The sequence below is a fragment of the Eumetopias jubatus genome, unplaced genomic scaffold (assembly GCF_037043125.1).
Source record: "Eumetopias jubatus isolate StellerSeaLion01/CBP00866 unplaced genomic scaffold, mEumJub1_p1.0 scaffold_5, whole genome shotgun sequence".
Taxonomy (NCBI): domain Eukaryota; kingdom Metazoa; phylum Chordata; class Mammalia; order Carnivora; family Otariidae; genus Eumetopias; species Eumetopias jubatus.
Window position 1 is genome coordinate 126,297,513 of NW_028274811.1, and position 18,011 is coordinate 126,315,523.

An 18,011-nucleotide genomic window follows, 5' to 3' on the forward strand; every position below is an offset into this window, starting at 1 on the left:
ATAAAGAACTCATACAACTCAATAGCAAAAAAAAAAAAAAAAAAGCACACAATCCAATTTTTAAAATGGGCAGACGATCTGAATAGACATTTTTCCAAAGTAGACATAAAGATTGCCAACAGGTGCATGAAAAGATGCTCAACATCACTAATCATCAGGAAAATGCAAATCAAAACCACAATGAGATATCACCTCACACCTGTCAGAATGGCTGGTATCAAAAAGAGAAGAAATAAAAAGTAAGGATGTGGAGAAAAGGGAACCTGTGTGTACTGTTGGTGGGAATGTAAACTGGTGCAGCCACTGTGGGAAACTGTGGGTTCTCAAGAAGATCTCAGTCTAGGTAATTTTGAGATGTGTACACATTTAACTGGGTCACCTTATCTTTGTCCTTGTGGAATCACTTTCGCTGAGATCTACTGTGATGTCATTCCCCTTTAGTTCTCAGCAAAGAATATCACAAGAAATAAGTCTATGAAGCCAGATGATACATTTGCTTAAAAGATGTTGCCGAGGACATTCTCCACTAGATCCACAGCACTACTCAGTGTACCTTAGGTGAGGGTACCACGTGAGTGAACTATTGTTGTAAACTGAGTGCCAAGAAAAGTTCTGTATTTTGTAAAGAACCAGAACGGAAAATGGAAAACACATGACAGGCTGTATTTCCCTTTTTACTTTGACCACCAGGAAGCTCAGATAAAATTTGCAGCTCAGTTGCAGCAAGTGGCAAATCTCCTGCTGCTAATATAACCGTGTTCCGGTTTATCCCTTGTTCTTAACTTTCTACTTCAATTTGGATTTTCCTTTGTTCTTATTCTGGCATATTATTAATATATTTTGTATTGTTGAATATTTCCTTATAAATGCATTAATTCCTTTTAGAAACAAGGTGCAATGAAAAATAGACTTAATGACCAGTAATCTTCAAATAATTCCCAGTCTTTTAGGAAGTTCCAAGTGTTTCCAATAAATTATCATAGTTGTCTTTGTAAATTATAATTTAGACATAGAGTTTAAATGTTAAAAGACATATAAATATACCTTAAATAAGGCTCATCAGTGGGTGAATTAAGTCAGTAATCCAGGTATCTTGGACCCCACTTCTTAGTATTTTTTCAAGAAAAATTTTTGTCTCTCTTATCAAATGAGTGTCTACATTACAATCTTATCCTTTCTCACTTTCTGTGATGTCTCTACTGTAATGATTATAAAAAACAACACTTACTTATTTGTCAATGTTCGGTAGTCTGCCACCTTAGTGGACAAGTCAAGTATTTGATCCAAAATTTCTGCACATATAGTGTAATGCTTTTTGTAACGAGCTTGAGCTCTTTCCACAGCAATCTGTTCATGAATTTCCTTCTCTCTGATGGCTTGTTCTTCAAAATCAATCTTGGCTTGTCTGGCCAAAGCCTAAGAAAGGCAAAGATGTTTTTAAGTCAAGGTAATTGTGCGAAGATTCACGTGAAAAATAATATTGTCATTTCAATAGGCAAAAAAATTTCTAAGTAGAATGAAACATCCTTTTACACCAAGAAAAACTGAATCACGAAAGAGCCTTTCTCCTTATTAACTACTGAGTATGATGGCAAAGACGATATTGGAAATATTCCACATTTAGCTTATCTTATCAGCAAAATATAATACAGAGAACAGTGGTTTAACTGTGGAAAGCCCAATGTAGATTAATGATAAATTGGATCTTAAGTGTTTAAAAAGAAGCCTTGAGTTCATGGTTTGCAAATGGTCAGAGTCAGGGATCACAGAGAAACAGGCCAGTTTGTGCCAGACCCTAGCACTGCTGGCCCTTTCGAACCCATCTTAGGAGCCTTAACCTGACATATCTGCTCTGCCCAGCCAATGCCCCCCGTCTTTTCATGAGAGAGTTCTAGGATACTAACTGATACTTAGAAAATATTTTGGAAGGTCCCTGAAGGTCCCTGGCTTGAGAATATTACACATGTGCCAACAAATGTTAAACGTATTTAGACAACAACAACAACAACAAAATTCTGCTGTTATAGCCTTAATAAATTGGTAAAATTCGCTCATAGAGAACATTTATTTCTGCAGAAAGTAATGAAATACTTAGTTTGTCATGACCTTCTGCTTGGTTTGCACTATTATTTTGTTTAGAGAAACTCTTTCTTCACACAAAGTGCAAAGGTCAAACTCAGCATGACTAAATGCTGCTTTTCAAATAGCTATCACAGCTCCTTGAGAAATTCTATCCTGTGCTAACATGCTCCAGAAACCAGACTTGCCTCCTGTAACTTAACCCGATGAGTACAAAATGGAGGTGAACTTGGGCCTTGGAGGAGCTGCCGTCAGTCAAGCCCCAGCCTGTATACTGAAGTCAAGTCCTAGGCTCCTAGCCCGAGCCTCCCTGAGCCTCCATGTCCTCAGCGTGAAGTGGGGTATTGAAAAGACTTGGCATACACAGAAAAACTCACCGAGCCATCCAATCAGGGCAAATATTTCTTCTGATACTACTCACAGATGACTAAATGCCTGACAATGGACTGCTTTTGTCCACTGAACCAAATGGAAGGTTCATTTGTTTTGGTTATTGTTGTTTTATTTTGTTTGTTTTCTTTTTATTGGGAAAGAGGCTGGGCTGGGTGACCCCTGAGGTCAAGTCCTGTACATTTGGCAAGTTCCAGAATCACACCAGAATTTGCTATTGCTGTATTGTTCTGTGGGCCCAGTCTTCCTGGGGAAAGCATACCATTTCAGGACAAAGCTTTATGGCGTGCTTCATCACCTGTGAAGACGTCAGAGGAAGAGGAGTCTAAAAGAGCGGGAGTGGCCAGATGAGAATTTGCGGAGTGACAGTAAAATGGGGTGTGAAGTTGCTTGACTGCAGAGTGCCTGTGAAGCATGTGGAAATGTTTCGGGCAGGAAGGGACCCAAGCCTGACAGGGACCCGTGGGATGATCCCAGCAGGAAGGCCCCAGCTTTCACCTCCGTGCTGTCTCCCTCCCTCCCACCCTCCATGCCTTTCTTCCTTCTTTACAGCTACTAGGCTTCTACCTTTACCCCACCCCGCCTCCCTGTGCTAAACCCACAATTTCCTGTCGCATTACAGCAAACTGGGTTGAAGCCCTTAAAAAAAGAAAGAAGGAAAAGGAAAAAGGAAGTCTGTGGGAGGTAGTCAATCTCGGTGGTTATGAGCCCAGACTCTGGAGTCGGCTAGAGCTGGCTGTGCTCCTGCCTACACTGCTCACAGGCTGTGTGAAGGCGAGCTTTCTAAGTCTTGTTTCCCTAATGTGTAAAATGTAGACAAGGATAGTGTTAACTTCCAAAGGCTGTTGGGAGAATTATATGTGCATGTGACAAACATAGCTCAATGCTGGACTCACAATAAATGCTCAAAAAATGTTAAATATTATTATCATTAAGTACTCCTACTACTAATAGGCAGATTAGAAATTTGAAATCAGAAACACTTAATATAGACTAGATGCCCAATTACCTTAAAGGATGAGATAAGCAGATTTAATCTAAATACAAAACCAAAACAGACAAAAACTGATGACAGACAACACAAAGTTCTCTCACTCTCTCTTTTTCTCTCTCCCTTCTCTCTCTCTCCCTTTCTGCACCATTCCTACCCCCACTCCCTGGCCTTTCTTGAAATGTACCAGACATTGGCCTATGCCCTGGGGAAACAGCAGTGAGCAGAAGCAAACATGATCCCTTTCCTCAGAGAGCTTACATTCAGTGGGAGAAGCAGTGAAAAAGCCATACAATGAATGTATACCTGCACAGTATGATACATGTCACAAGGAAGGACGATGCTGTATGGCCCCTCACAGGAGGCTTGACCTAGGTAAGAAGTGGCCTGTGCATAGATTTCTGAAAGATGAGGATTAACTGGGGAAAGGCATGAGGGAAGAAGGGGATTAGCAGAAGAAATGACTTGTTCAAAGATCTGAGAGCAGAACAGTATGGTCAGAGTCTGGGAGACAGAGGGGAGCAAGGTATGACCAGGGATCTGGTCGAAGAGAAGCCATGAGTGGGTTTTTGAGTATGAGGGCAATGGTCCAATCTGAGAGTCAAGAAGATTCCTCTGGTTGCACAATGGAGGATGATTTGGAGGAGATGATAATAGGGCAGGTAATTTGTATAAGTTATCTCTAATTTCCCCTTCCTTCATTTCTAACAGGTCTTTTTTAACTCCTGCTTCAGGGAGCTTCTTCAGGACAGAAAAGGAGAAACTGTTGGAAATTCCTCCTCGCTTTAAAGGACTCTATTCAAAGGCAAATTAATCTAGGTCACTCCAAGGGAGAGGAGAGGAGGGGAGATTTTGAGAGCAAAGAGAAAGAGGAAGAGATGTGCACCCACTCCCTGGCACTTCCTGGGGAGCAGCAGAGCCTCAGAAGGGAGCATGTGAGGGACCAGCAAAAGTTGGAACAGCCTCTGCGAAGACATGTGCCACTGGAGGCAATGTGTGGGCTGGGGTAACTGAGGTCTCAAAGGCAACAGGCTGGGCCTGGGTCTGATGACTGCAGGGTTTCCCTGATGACTTGGCCTGTGACCTGGGGTACCGTGCACCTGTGCATCTCTGTGGGCAGAGGTGGATTGCTGGCGTGCAAGCTTAGGCTGATTTAAAGAATGTAAAGAATGTTATGTTCTTGCATACCCCAACTGGGTTGCTAATTCACAGCCACTCAAAATGGACGAAGGAGACCACTGTAGTAGTGGTAGTAGGAGGAGGAAGAGGAGGAGGAGGAGGAGGAGGAGGAGGAGGAGGAGGAGGAGAGACTGGGGTGGTGGTGTAGACATGGGGGAAAATGGACAAATTGAAGAGATATTTAGTACATGAAACTGACAGGACTTAGTGATGTTTTGGATACAGAAAAAAGGGTGAAGTAGGGTTCAAGTGGATCCTGAAGGTTTGCACTTGCATAACCGAATAAATAGTGTCACCATTTATGGAAATCTGGAAATTTGAAAAAGACTAGTTTAGTAAGAAGGGTCATAAATTTGGCTTTAACATGTTCAATTTGAGGTATCACTGAGATATAGGAGTAGAGATGTCAGGAAAGCAGTTGAACATATGGGTCTCTACTGCAGAGGACAAGATATGCATGAGTCGTCTGTCTATTGCAGCAATTACATACCATGGCCGTGCATTAAGAGATTGTCTAAGGAAACAACATAGAGGAGCAAAGAAAGAGGCCTAGAATTAAGCTTTAAGGAACCCTGACACTAAATGTTTTGGTAATAGAGGAGAATGAGCCTACAAAGGAAGGCCAGCCAAGAAGGGGCAGCCAACGAAGTAGGAAGAAAACCAGGAGAGTGCTTCCACAGCAGAACTTAATAGAAAGGGACCATGTAATAGCAGATTAATAATTAATACTAATAATATGAGATATTATTAATAGCCTGTATCATTAACAGACTTTTTATTTTTTAATTTTTTTAATATTTATTTATTTGAGAGAGAGAGACAGTGAGAGCAGGGGGAGGGGCAGAGGAAGAGGGACAGAATCCCAAGCAGACTCCCCACTGAGTGTGGAGCCCAATGCAGGGCTTTATCCCAGGACCCTGAGATCATGACCTGAGCCGAAATCGAGAGTCAGATGCTTAACCAACTGAACCACCCAGGCGCCCCATTAACAGACTTTTTTTTTTTTTTTAAAGATTTTATTTATTTATTTGAGAGAGAGAGAATGAGAGATAGAGAGCACAAGAGGGAAGAGGGTCAGAGGGAGAAGCAGACTCCCCGCCGAGCAGGGAGCCCGATGCGGGACTCAATCTTGGGACTCCAGGATCATGACCTGAGCCGAAGGCAGTTGCTTAACCAACTGAGCCACCCAGACTTTTTAAATTTGTAATAGGTTTAAAAGTACTTCTAGAATTCTCCTCCTTCTCCCACCACAAATGCTAATAACAAAAACTAAAAAAAAAACAGCAAAAAGTAATAAAAACAATTTAAAATACTCTCTTCTTCACAAATGTGAAGCAGCGGAATTATCTGCTGTGGGGAACAAAATCTAATTTGTTTATTTAGTGCATGAGACTAGGAAGAAAAGGTAACAATGTTACTTTGGCAACTTTAATTCAGTATTTATTTCTTTAGCTCCTTCTCACACACCAGCCACTGCTGATGTAGGAGGTAATAAATTCAGTGTTTGCAGAGATAAACCTGTGAAATCAAGCCACCTCACAGAGAGGGGGGCCAGGGAAGCAGATACCTCAGCTTTAAGGAAAGGCACTCATTGTGAGAGGAAGGGATATAATTTTTTCAGATGCTACAGAACCTCACAGTTCTGGTCTCTGAGGCTCTAGCAGGCCTGAGTATTCCAGTCCTCTGAAGCCGGTTCAGGCCTAGTTAAAGAAAAAAGCAGGTAATGCTTCTCATCACAGTGAGCCCAGTCCTGCTATAAATGCTTTGCTATTCTGTACTTCATTAACTGGGCTTGAAGCAAACATATTTTTCAACAGGCACTTAAAAGGTTAGCTAAACACATCATTTCTAATGTAAGCAAACGCCATTCAATCCATTCAAGTTCACTCTTGTCAAAAAAGAGGGATGAAATTATCCAGATAATTATCCAGATAATTCAGCTCTTAAAGAGAACACTTGAGATCAGTGATCCTACAGCTCAAATTCATGGAGTCATGGAGGTATAGGTCTTCACCCCTACCCCCTAACATTTCAGCTATGTCTATTCTACAAAAGGCAAAAGCACCATTTTCCTGACTTTCAAATGATATTTCTAAAACTGCATATTTTTGGCAAAAGCTGTATTTATTTTCATGGAATCTCACAGTGTAAACATAAATAAAGCATTCCCCTCCTATTTTCTATGTGGTTTTCTCTCTTATTTAGCCTAGTTTTGTGAATATTTTATGGCACTAAAGACAGGCTATATAAAATGTCACTCACACGAGTTTTGTATTTCTTCAATAAAATCTGGACAAACAGATTGAATAAATTTGAACTATCTCCAATAGGAAATAGGCAAGAAGTAATCTACATAATCCATTGACAAAATAGATCTATTTTGATGATTAGAATCCATATATACATAACGATAAGGAAAAATATTAATGTATTAAATAATCGAAAGATTAGATACTTTGATTTTCAGAGCCATAAAAGGACCTAGACACAACGATACCACAGTAGCCGAGAGCAAATCTCTCATCCGGATCTTGGTGTCTGTGTACCATTCTCAAATACGATCAACAAGAGTACACTGGGTAAGTGGCCTATTTGGGTTTGGAGGAAGGAATAATACACTATGGGCCTGATAAAATCCTGTTTTATCAGAAAGCAAGGAATCATTTATTAAAGACTAATGTTATCTTACAAAAAGGAGGCAGCTTAAAAGTGCTCTCACTGCCTGAGAATGTTCACCTAAAATAACCAACACCAATACCATCCTAGTAAACTTAGCAGATTTTATAGGAAATTAAAGTTCTGTATACATCTAGAAAAATGGAGTAATCACACAAGGAATTGAAAATTAGATTATCATTAATCTTTTTGACAATAGCACTTTTACCTAAAGAAAATGGAATAATGTATTTAAGATATTCAAGGAAAGAAAATGTGAACTAGGGATTCTATATATAGCAAAACTGACAATCATATATAAAAGGCCTATACTGTTATCAGTAGACAATACACAATATCCGATACAACAGACATGGAATATTGTTCCCTGAGCCCTTCTTGAGGAATCTACTGGAGAATGAGCTTCAGGCAACCAAAATGACCAGAGACATAGACAGAAAGATGGGTGGTGAACATCAAATATTGGTGGAATCAAGACTAGAGGGGGAGAGTGTAATATGTAGAAGCTCTATGCACTCTCAGTGTAGTTACACAAAAATAAAAATGGGAAGGTAAGAGAGAGATCATATAAAAATTAACTCTTTTTAAGTGACCGGCAACTAAATGCGGTTTTGTTCACCTTGACTTGGTAGAAAGGATCAAAAGTAACCTTAGACCGATTTTTAAGGGAGCTATTGTTTACCGCTTCTCGATCAAGAGCATCCTGGAAATCTTTAAGTCGTCTTTCTTCATATTGTTTTTCTCGGAAAATTCTGTTCTGCCATAAAACTTCCTTTTCGTGCCGAACATGCATGAGCTGCACAGCGATCCTGCGCTCCTGCTGGGACTGTCGCATCAGCCGATTAATCAACTGCTCCTCCCGATATGCCTCCTGAAAACACCATTGGAGGAACCAGTTATTTGTCAAGGCCATGTCCAAATTTCCCATTGGGTTAAGAAGCCTATGTATAAATAATGTGCACAAGGCAGAGTATTCCTCGACATCTACTTCTGTCATTTGACTTAAATTTGAACATGGCAAAAATCAAGTTATAAAAATGAAGATTTCCAACAAAGGTTGTACAACTATTTTGGTATCTGGAAGCACTATGATCTTGCAAGTCACGATTATTTTAAATGAATTATTACTTTGTTTAAAATCCAATGAAAAATAAATCAGGTGACATTTTCAAGGTTTTGTAAACAAAGGATCAGATTCTCAATTTATAAGCATGTTTTCAAAAATTTGAAATTCCTGAAATAAGTACTGGTTGTAATTACAAAAACAAATGCAGACTTTGGCTGAAGACGGCAGATCTAGTTAGTTGCCAGTTTGGATATCTCACTACCTGTGTGAGAAAAAGCTGCAATCTGATGGAATGGGAAGACTGGAGCAGAGTCGAAGGGGTCATGACCTTGTCTCAGAAAATCTGATTGGTTGTAATGTGAAAGAGAAACTAGATGCATTCTCCTGGCTCTCTTGTCTATTTTAAGAGAGTAGAAGGGGAGTCAGTACGTGAGCAGTGGAAAAGAAGCATTAAATTGGGAATCAAAAGCCATTGCAGCCCCAGTCTTACCATTAATTGGCTGTATGGCCTTGGACAAGTAAGTTGGATTTTCAGGGCCTACTGCTTGACAGGTGAAATGAGGGGTTTAGGTGGAAGATGATCTTCAAAGCCCCTTCAAGCTCTCATTCTGCCTAAACAGAGACATCATGTGGAAGGAGGAGGTAATTAAAGTTCTCAAGGGGGAAGACATAAAAAAAAGCTTAAACACTGGAGTTGTCCATTTAACCCTCAACAATCCAACTATTTAGGAAGAAAATCTAGCATTATTAATGATATTGTTTCAAATGATCTCTGCCACTATGAGAATACTGGAGAAATATCCTATATATTTCCAGAATCTGGATGCAAATAATAATAACACTCTATAGTAAATTCCAAAACCTGAACCTGGGAATTATATAAAAATGTAGATTAAATAAAATTTCTCAGTGGAAAATAAATATGAATTTTTTAGTAACATATATAAGCACAGGCCTCACCCCAGAGCTGTGATTTGAGTTTGATTCAGTAGGTGTGAGGTGAGGTCCAATTATTTATATTACTGAAAATTTCCAGGTGATTCTGATGCTGCCGGTCCAGGAATCACACTGAGAACCACTACAGTAAACCAATAAACAAATTGAGAGGACTAACAACTTCTCCACGTTGTTTTCATTAACCTTTTTGATAATGTCAATAGATGCAGAAAAAGCATCTGAAAAAATTCAGTGTCCTTTCAAGATCAAAACTCTTAACAAATTAGGTAGAAAAGGAATGTAACTCAAAATAATGAAGGCCATGTATGACAAGCCCATAGATAACATCATAATCAATGGTATGATGCTAAAACCTATCAGCTTGCCAGCATTCCTATAAGATCTGGAATAAGACTAGGATGCTTATTCTCACTGTTTCTTTTCAGCATAGTACTGGAAGTCTTAGCCAGCACCATTAACAAGAAAAAGAATAAAAGGCATCCAGATTAGAAAGGATGAAGTAAAATTGTCTCTGTTTGCATATGATATGATTTATATACAGAAAACTCTAAAGACTCCAACAACAGCAACACAAAAAATCTGTTCGAACTGAACAACAACTTCAGTAAAGTTGCAGGATACAAAATCAATATACAAAAATCAATATACAAAAATCAATACATAAGTTGCAGGATACAAAATCAACATACAAAAATCAATATACAAAAATGTGTTCTTATATGCAATGAATAATCTGAAAAAGAAATTGAGAAAACAATCCCATTCATAATAGCATCAAAAATAATAAAATATTTAGGAATAAATCCAACTAAGGAGGTAAAAGATTGTGAACTAAAAGTATAAAACATTGATGAAGGAATTGAAGAATACACAAATAGATGGAAAGATATCCCATGTTCATGGATTAAAGAATTAATAATGCTAAAATGTCCATAATATCTAAAGTAATCTACAGATTTAATAAAATCACTATCAAATTTCCGATAGCATTTTTCACAGAAATAAAAAAAAAATACTAAAATTCATATGGAACCACAAAAACTCCGAATAGCTAAAGCAATCTTGAGCAAGAGGAACAGAACTGTAGGCATTCCTAATTTCAAAATATACTACAAAGTCACAGTATTCAAAACAGTACGGTAATGGCATAAAAACAGACATATAGACCAATGGAATAGAAATAAATCCATGCTTGTACAGTCAGCTGATCTTCAACAAGACTGCCAAGGCTACATAATGGGGAAAGGACGATCTCTTCAACAAGTGGTGCTGGAAAAATTAGATGTCCACATGCAGAAGAATGAAAATGTACCCTTATCTTACACTGTATACAAAAATCAACTCAAAATGTATTAAAGACTTACACATAAGACCCAAAACTATAAAACTACTAGAAGAAAGTACAGGGGGAAAAATCTTGACATTGGTCCAAGCAATGATTTTTTTCTCTTTAATATGACCCCCACTGCACAGGCAACAAAAGCAAACATACACAAGTAAGACTACATCTAACTAAAAAGCTTCTACACAGTAAAGGAGACCATTAACAGAGTGAAGGGGCAACCTATAGAATTGGAGAAAATATTTGCAAATATACATTTGGTTAATATCCAAAGTATGTAAGGAATTCAAACAACTTAATAGCAAAAAACCCAAATAACCCAATTTAAAAATGGGCAAAGGACCTGAATAGACACTTCTCAAAAGAAGGCAAACAAATGGCCAATAGATATATGAAAAAGGTGCTCAACATCACTAACTACCAGGGAAATGCAAATCAAAACCATAATAAGCTATCACTTTACATCTGTTAGAATGGTTATCACATTAAAAAAAACAAAAACAAAAAACAAACCCACAACAAATAACAAGTGCTAGCAAGGATGTGGAGAAAAGGGAACCGTCAAAAACTGCTGGACATGTAAACTGGTGCAGCCTCTATGGAAAACAATACGGTGGTTCCTCAAAACAGTTCTGAATAGAACTACCACATGACCCAGCAATCCCACTTCCTGGGTGTATATCCAAAGGAAATGAAATCAGTATCTCAGAGAGAGGTCTGCATCCCCATATTCAATGCAGCACTATTCACAATGGCCAAGAAAGGGAAAAACCTCAGTTTCCCTTGATTGATAAATGGATAAAGAAAATGTGGAGTATACACACAATGGCATATTAGTTAAGCCTTAAAAAAGAAGGAAATTCTGCCATTTGTGACAACATGGATGAACCTGGAAGACATTATGCTCAGTAACATGAGTCAGATGTAAAAATATAAATACTGCATAATCCCTCTTACATGTCAATCTAAAAAAAGTTGAATTTATAAAAGTAGATACACAAAATTTAACTATGCAAGGTGATGGATGTGTCAATTAGTTCCATTATGGCAATCATTTCACAATGTATATGTATATCAAAACATCACATCGTACACATTAAATATATATATACAATTTTTTATCTGTCAATTATACCTCAAAAGAACGGGGAGAAGTTTCCTCTTACCTCCAAAAGCAACAATAGATACACACGGTTGACATAGATTTTAGGTTCCTTTTTGGTCAGTATTTTTTTTTAATTGTGGGAAAATATACATGACGTAAAATTTACCAGCTCAACCATTTTTAAGGGTACAATTCAATGGTATTAAGTACATTCACAATGTTGTATAACCATCACCAGATTTTAGATTATTTAGTAAATGTTTTATGTAGATTTCTTTTTCTGAGTCTACTTGCTGTGATGATGCAGACGTGTTCTGTTGATATTTGATTCAGAGTAACAGATAGTAAATAAGGAAGATACATATATGTATGTATAAAAGACAAAATTTTGCAAACTGTCCAGCACTATATTATTCAAGCAATATCTAAATATTTTACCTCTTGTGCTTCATGGGCTATTAACTGGTCCATTAACAGTCTCCGCCGTCTTTTCTCCCTTTGCTCTCGTGCAAAAGCATCTTCCTCAAGGCGCTTTTGGATTTTTTTAATATAGTCATCATCCGAATAAGTGTTTAACAAATCAGTAGTTGTCTGGCTGGCTGTATCTAAAGAAGTCTTGGAGACACTAAGGATAATAGTTTTTATTTAGATTTTAAAAAAACAATGCAATCACATGCCACTACTTGTGTCTATGGAGGAAGACCTCAGGAAAAGGCTCCCTTGAATGCCCTGTTAATTTATTAATACAAGCATTAAAGTAAATATTAGAACTTCATTGTGACAGCCATAGCTTATCATTAGATTCCATTTGTCTCATTTCTAGACTCTACTTTGGGAGGTCATTAGCTTAGCCTTCTTTCTAAGCCTATTGCCTACTTGTTCTTTCACTTCTCATGATCTTCACTGAGCCCAGAGGTCTGGGTTTCTCTCCCTCTTCTGCCTGCTGTCTCTAGGCCTCTTGCCTCCCGTGTTTTGAGTCAAGAGTAAACACATTATTGATAACCAAAGTGTCAGGAAAGGCATACCTCTAGTCCTAGGATGTCAGGACACTGAGAGTACTTCCATGGATGGTTCTATCCATTACAACCCTCCTCTCCCCCATGCAATTGCAAGCTGCTCTATGAATTCCCAATAATTTTCTGAATGCGTGGACCAGTGGCCCAGCTCGTACTGGAAGCGTGGCAGCTGAAAAATGACTTGCTCGTCATGCCACACTGGCAAACACAAGACTGACCTAGCCTCTTGTCCAAGTCCTGGAAACCCAAGAAGACCTAGTTCGGTTCCTGTCCTACCTCATGTCCAAAATTAAAGGATCAGGAAGAGCCTGGTGGTGTTACCAACAGAAAGCAAATACACTCAACTTAGTGGGACAATGGTGGCTCAGTACAAAATTTATACGTTCATTCAAAAGTTATCTTTAGGGGGCACTTGGGTGGCTCGGTCGTTAAGCATCTGCCCTCGGCTCAGGTCATGATCCCAGGGTCCTGGGATGGAGCCCCACATCAGGCTCCCTGCTCAGCAGGAAGCCTGCCTTTCCCTCTCCCACTCCCCCTTTTTGTGTTCCCTCTCTTGCTGTGTCCCTCTCTGTCAAACAAATAAATAAAATCTTTTTTTAAAAAAAGTTATCTTTAGAAGTAAAAGATACATTTTTATGTATATAAGGATCAAATAATCAATTCTCATCTGCATACCTCCTTACAAAATAAACAGAATACAATAGTAGAATGGTACCAGATGTGTCTTATTACCTGTCAATGTTTTAATATTATAAATATTTTTTCATGTTGTAAGTTATTAATGTATTCAGTTTAAAATACAACTTACTATCTTATTCAAAAGCCAGGAACACATTAATACGGTATGTAGGAACTAAATTGTCATCAATTCCTATACAGAGTGAAGTATTCTTATAAAGCACAGTTAATTCATGTTTAATGAAGTAACAATTGCATGTCTATAGTATAGACCATATTGTATTATAGTTCATTTTTTGTACATTTGCTACTCCCAGATGAACTCTGAGCTCATAAGAAAAGTATCCTATTATACTCCTCTCTGTTCTGGTGCCTCATAGTCCTGACATGTAGCTGATGTCTGCTCAACTTCAAATGATATGCTAAGAAGTATGATACAGAGTAATTCCCCCCAAAAAAAATCACACCCTGAAGTTCTGTTTATCAACCAGGGCTCAACCTTCAGCTGTATTCTGTCACTAAAGAGTCTTTGAGCAGAAATTGTGTAGCTTACCAAAGCTTCAGTAAGATCAAATACAGAATTTAACCCTATTTATTAGTACAATTAAGTACTTATGAAAATTAGGTGGCATAACTTCTTAGATCATCCTTTAAAATTTGTATTATGTTTTTACTCAAACATTTTTTAAAGATCTTATTTATTTGTCAGAAAGAGAGTGAGCACAAGCAGGGGGAGAGGCAGGCAGCAGCAAAGGGAGAAGCAGGCTCCCTGCTCAGCAGGGAGCCCGATGCAGCACTCAATCCCAGGACCCTGGATCATGACCTGAGCTGAAGGCAAGTGCTTAACCAACTAAGCCACCCAGGCGTCCCCCAACTGTGTTGTTTAAAAGAATTTGCTTTGGATTGTACATGGCTTAATATACTTAACATGTTGCTTCTCCTTTATCAATCATTCTGTCCCCCACCCAACCATCTGCCGTCTCATTCCAATTAAGGGCTCAAGAAAGCTACATGATATTTACTTGAATAAATATTCGTTTTCCTAGCTGTGGGTTTCTTGAGGATAATAATTATGTTTTCTCTATACCTGCTTGTCAGGCCTCCACAGAGTTAGTCATTGGGTGTGTGTGAATTACTAGTAATTGGAACCTTGGCCAAATTTGTGTATATTTAAAGAGCAATGGCTAGGAAGAGTCTAAAGTAAATCTACGGATTCGAGTGGCACATTAGAGCAGGGAACAACCTCAGCTAAAAAAAAAAAAAGTAGCAGATCGCATTTATTATTTGTGTTAGAAAATACAGTGTACACATGGGGGGAAAGCAGCCATGGGAGCTCCTGCATTGCTCTCCCCGAGACAATGTTTCGTTCCTCCACAAAAGAAAGAAGATGGGACTTGGAGGTGACATCCCTGAGGAACTGTTTCCAGAGCAGGCTGTGAAAGCGGCAGCTGCAGAAATTGCTCCTTGTGGTCAACTTATGAGATTTTAGTGCTTTCTAGAATCAAATAGTGTGAAGGTTTTGAAAGAGCCCAGAAGATGCTTGATTCTAAGCTAAAAATTCAGAATGCACTAATGCAGTGATTAATAAAGGGACTTAACAAAGGCCATACTGTACCATAACTTTTGTTTTCCTTAGAAGTTTGCTCCAGACCTGTGCTACCCAGCATCCTTTATTTGGGGCCACCAGAGAAAATGCCTTTTGCGCATCATACTGAGAGGGATTTGGAGTCCCAGATGAAGCTTCACAGTCACTGGTGACTGGTCCAGGGAGTCTGGCTGCCCTGGGCCCTATCCTGCTGTTCTGAGAATCAAAGTGAGGATATCTATATTTCATGGCCCCCCAGTGCTAAGTCTCTGGTAAGACCAAGTGGAGGCTTCTGCAGAGAAAGAACCTGTGATAGACACCACCATTTCCTTCCCTTTTTCCTCAAAACAGAGCCCCAGGTTTATTGAGGAAAACAAAGTATCGAGCTAAAGACTACATTTCCCAGCCTCCCATTCTGCTAAGTGTGGCCATGTGACTGAATTCTGGCCAATAAAACGTGAGCACAAATGTTACCTGGGACTTCAGGGAAGGTTCTTAAAAGAGCTATTTCAGCTATTTCAGATAACTACTTTTTGCCTATCTTCCTTCCTTATATCTAGAACATGGGCCAAATGGCCAGAGCCCCAGGAGCCATCTTGTATTGTGAATGTGAATTTGAGGACAAAAACCACACAACAGGACAGTGGAGCTAAAGGAAAGCCTCGGTCCTTGATGACTTTGGAGCTCCAACACATGCCCTGAGCTGCTTACATTCTCATTTTTATTACATGAGAAAGAGGTCACCTTTAACCTGCTCTTGTTTGGGGTTTCTGAAGCTAATTGATAGAGAGACCTAGGTTCAAGATGGGTTGGCAAAGGCAGTAACAGTAAGCAGAGTGCATGTTTGCAGCTGTATTGTACAGGATGATCTTTAAAGTATTTAACTGACATGGCAAGGACACTAATCAATCAAAATGGGTGCCGGCACAGGAATTAGAGGCCACTGCTATGTTTGGTGTTAATTCTGGTTGCTAAATTGTGTGGAAATTGAGGGGTCCCAGGAAAGGGCTACAGGGAATACCATTCACTTACAAGTAACAAGAGTATTTCAATATTTTAAGATGGTTGCTCTAGTGGATACCATCTGCTTATCACTCCAGAGTGCATGGCAGGTTGAGGTGAGTGAAAGAGCTGGAAGAAATCCAGTGGTTTCATGGGCCAGTCGGGGCGGGTGTGGTGGGGTTTGGGTGGTGGCTACCGGGTGGGTAGGCTTGGATTGTGTTTTCTTTAGTCTGGGGCAGCACGATAAATGGCAGTGGGAATCAGAGTAGGGCATCAAAAGTTTCTGCAGAGGGTAGAAGAAAATGTAATGTATGTATTCTTCATTTTGCTTTATTTTCCTTCCACACCTGATTTCCTCACCACCTCTTCTTCTTTTTCTTATTTCTCCTCATTTGACTACTTCTTTCCCTCAGAAATATTAATATGGAACTGATTTATATAGTTTGTGTCCATTTTTCTTCTTTAACAGAGATTTAGTTCATATTCCATAAAATGTAAGTGAATAGAATTTGGAAAGTTCCCATTTAAAAATGTGGAAGAACTCAAGTTTCTCCCACCTATGCAGACCTTACTCAATTATCTTGTGAGTCAGTGACCCCTGCTAGGAAAGAAAAGGGGAGAGGATCTTTATCTTTAGGCAAATGAAGCCCATTAACCAGGCATTTTTTGCAATAAACTCACCGAACTGACCATTTCAGTGACAGTTAAACTCATTCGACAACTTTTATTGCTGGTCCCTATGCTAAATGCTGAGCACACAACACGAAAGAAAGCAACGAGCAACTAATAAAAGCTTTATGAAAAATTTAAATTAGTGGTAACTTGAAGAAATTTTCATCAATGCTTAAAAAGTGTGTGAACTGAGGACAGTAAGCACAGTATAGAAAAATAAAGGAACTTCCCATCTCATAATAGCCACTTGCCCTCCTGATCTTTACAAAAGTTGTTCATGAACAATTAATCTGAATTTTAGCTCTTTTACCTTCTTTCATATACTCTCTTAATGAAGCTTCTACAAAGTAAAAAGATCGTTGGAGCAGCAACTCCCCACAAACTATTTCTGAGTATGTAAAAGTTACAGGCAGAATAGAATGCAGTTCTGTGATTGTTGAAGTAATTCACGTCTCACCTTTCTGTGGCCTGGAGATCCTTTTTTATTAAGGCTTCAAACTTCTTAATCTCATTAGCCACATCCTTTAAAGAAAATTCATTATCAGTTTTCCACCTCTGAAAGCCATTGAAAATCTTCATTTGCCATATTCACTTTACAAGTTCCCAAGGTGTTATGCACTACTAATTCAGGCTAATTAGGAGGCAAGATATGAAAAGCTGCATTCTAGAATATTTTTATAATTCTGATTCATTACTTTGAGACTAGGTTAAATATACCTAAAAGAGTGTGAAGCTGCCTTACCTGAATCATTCCATTCACAATTCTAGCTCTGACAGTGTTTAATAAAGGACATTTAATGAGAATGAAGATACTCAAAGAGCCTCAGGCCATGGATTTTTATTTGCAATTCTTTTAAAGAAGAATAAGCATTTTTTCGGGATATAAATACTTCTTCAAAAACTGTTGTCTTGCATGTTTTAAATATTTCTTGCGCAACCTTATTTATGCTATTAATTTGCTCTCTGAAGATTAGTTTACCTCATTCTTTGTCTACTGCAAATCCTTATTAATAAACTTTAATCACCTCAGAGAAATATAAGAATTAAATACTTTTCTAAAATTTGGATCTGAAAAAACCTCTATGGGTAATATTATTTAGAATCCAAGTGCAGGATATTTTTTAAACACTAAAAAATAAAGAAATGTGGATTAACATAAAATGTATTGGATTTAGATATCAGAGAGACCTGTCAATCTCTACTTTACTATCCTGTGGACCAGAGTGAAACATGGCGGCTTTTTGGGTCTCAGTTTCCTTATTTAGAAATTGGG

The 18,011-nt window shown here is 38.6% G+C and overlaps 1 protein-coding gene across 1 annotated transcript in view; it reads right to left on the reverse strand.

Moving 5' to 3' along the window:
* The window catches only part of SPEF2 (sperm flagellar and cilia associated 2), a 143,608-nt gene that overhangs the window by 101,144 nt on the left and 24,453 nt on the right, over nt 1-18,011 (reverse strand). The window contains 4 exon segments of the mRNA XM_088023707.1: nt 1,229-1,416; nt 7,998-8,186; nt 12,224-12,410; nt 17,196-17,260. Coding sequence (XP_087879833.1) covers nt 1,229-1,416; nt 7,998-8,186; nt 12,224-12,410; nt 17,196-17,260 — 629 coding nt within the window.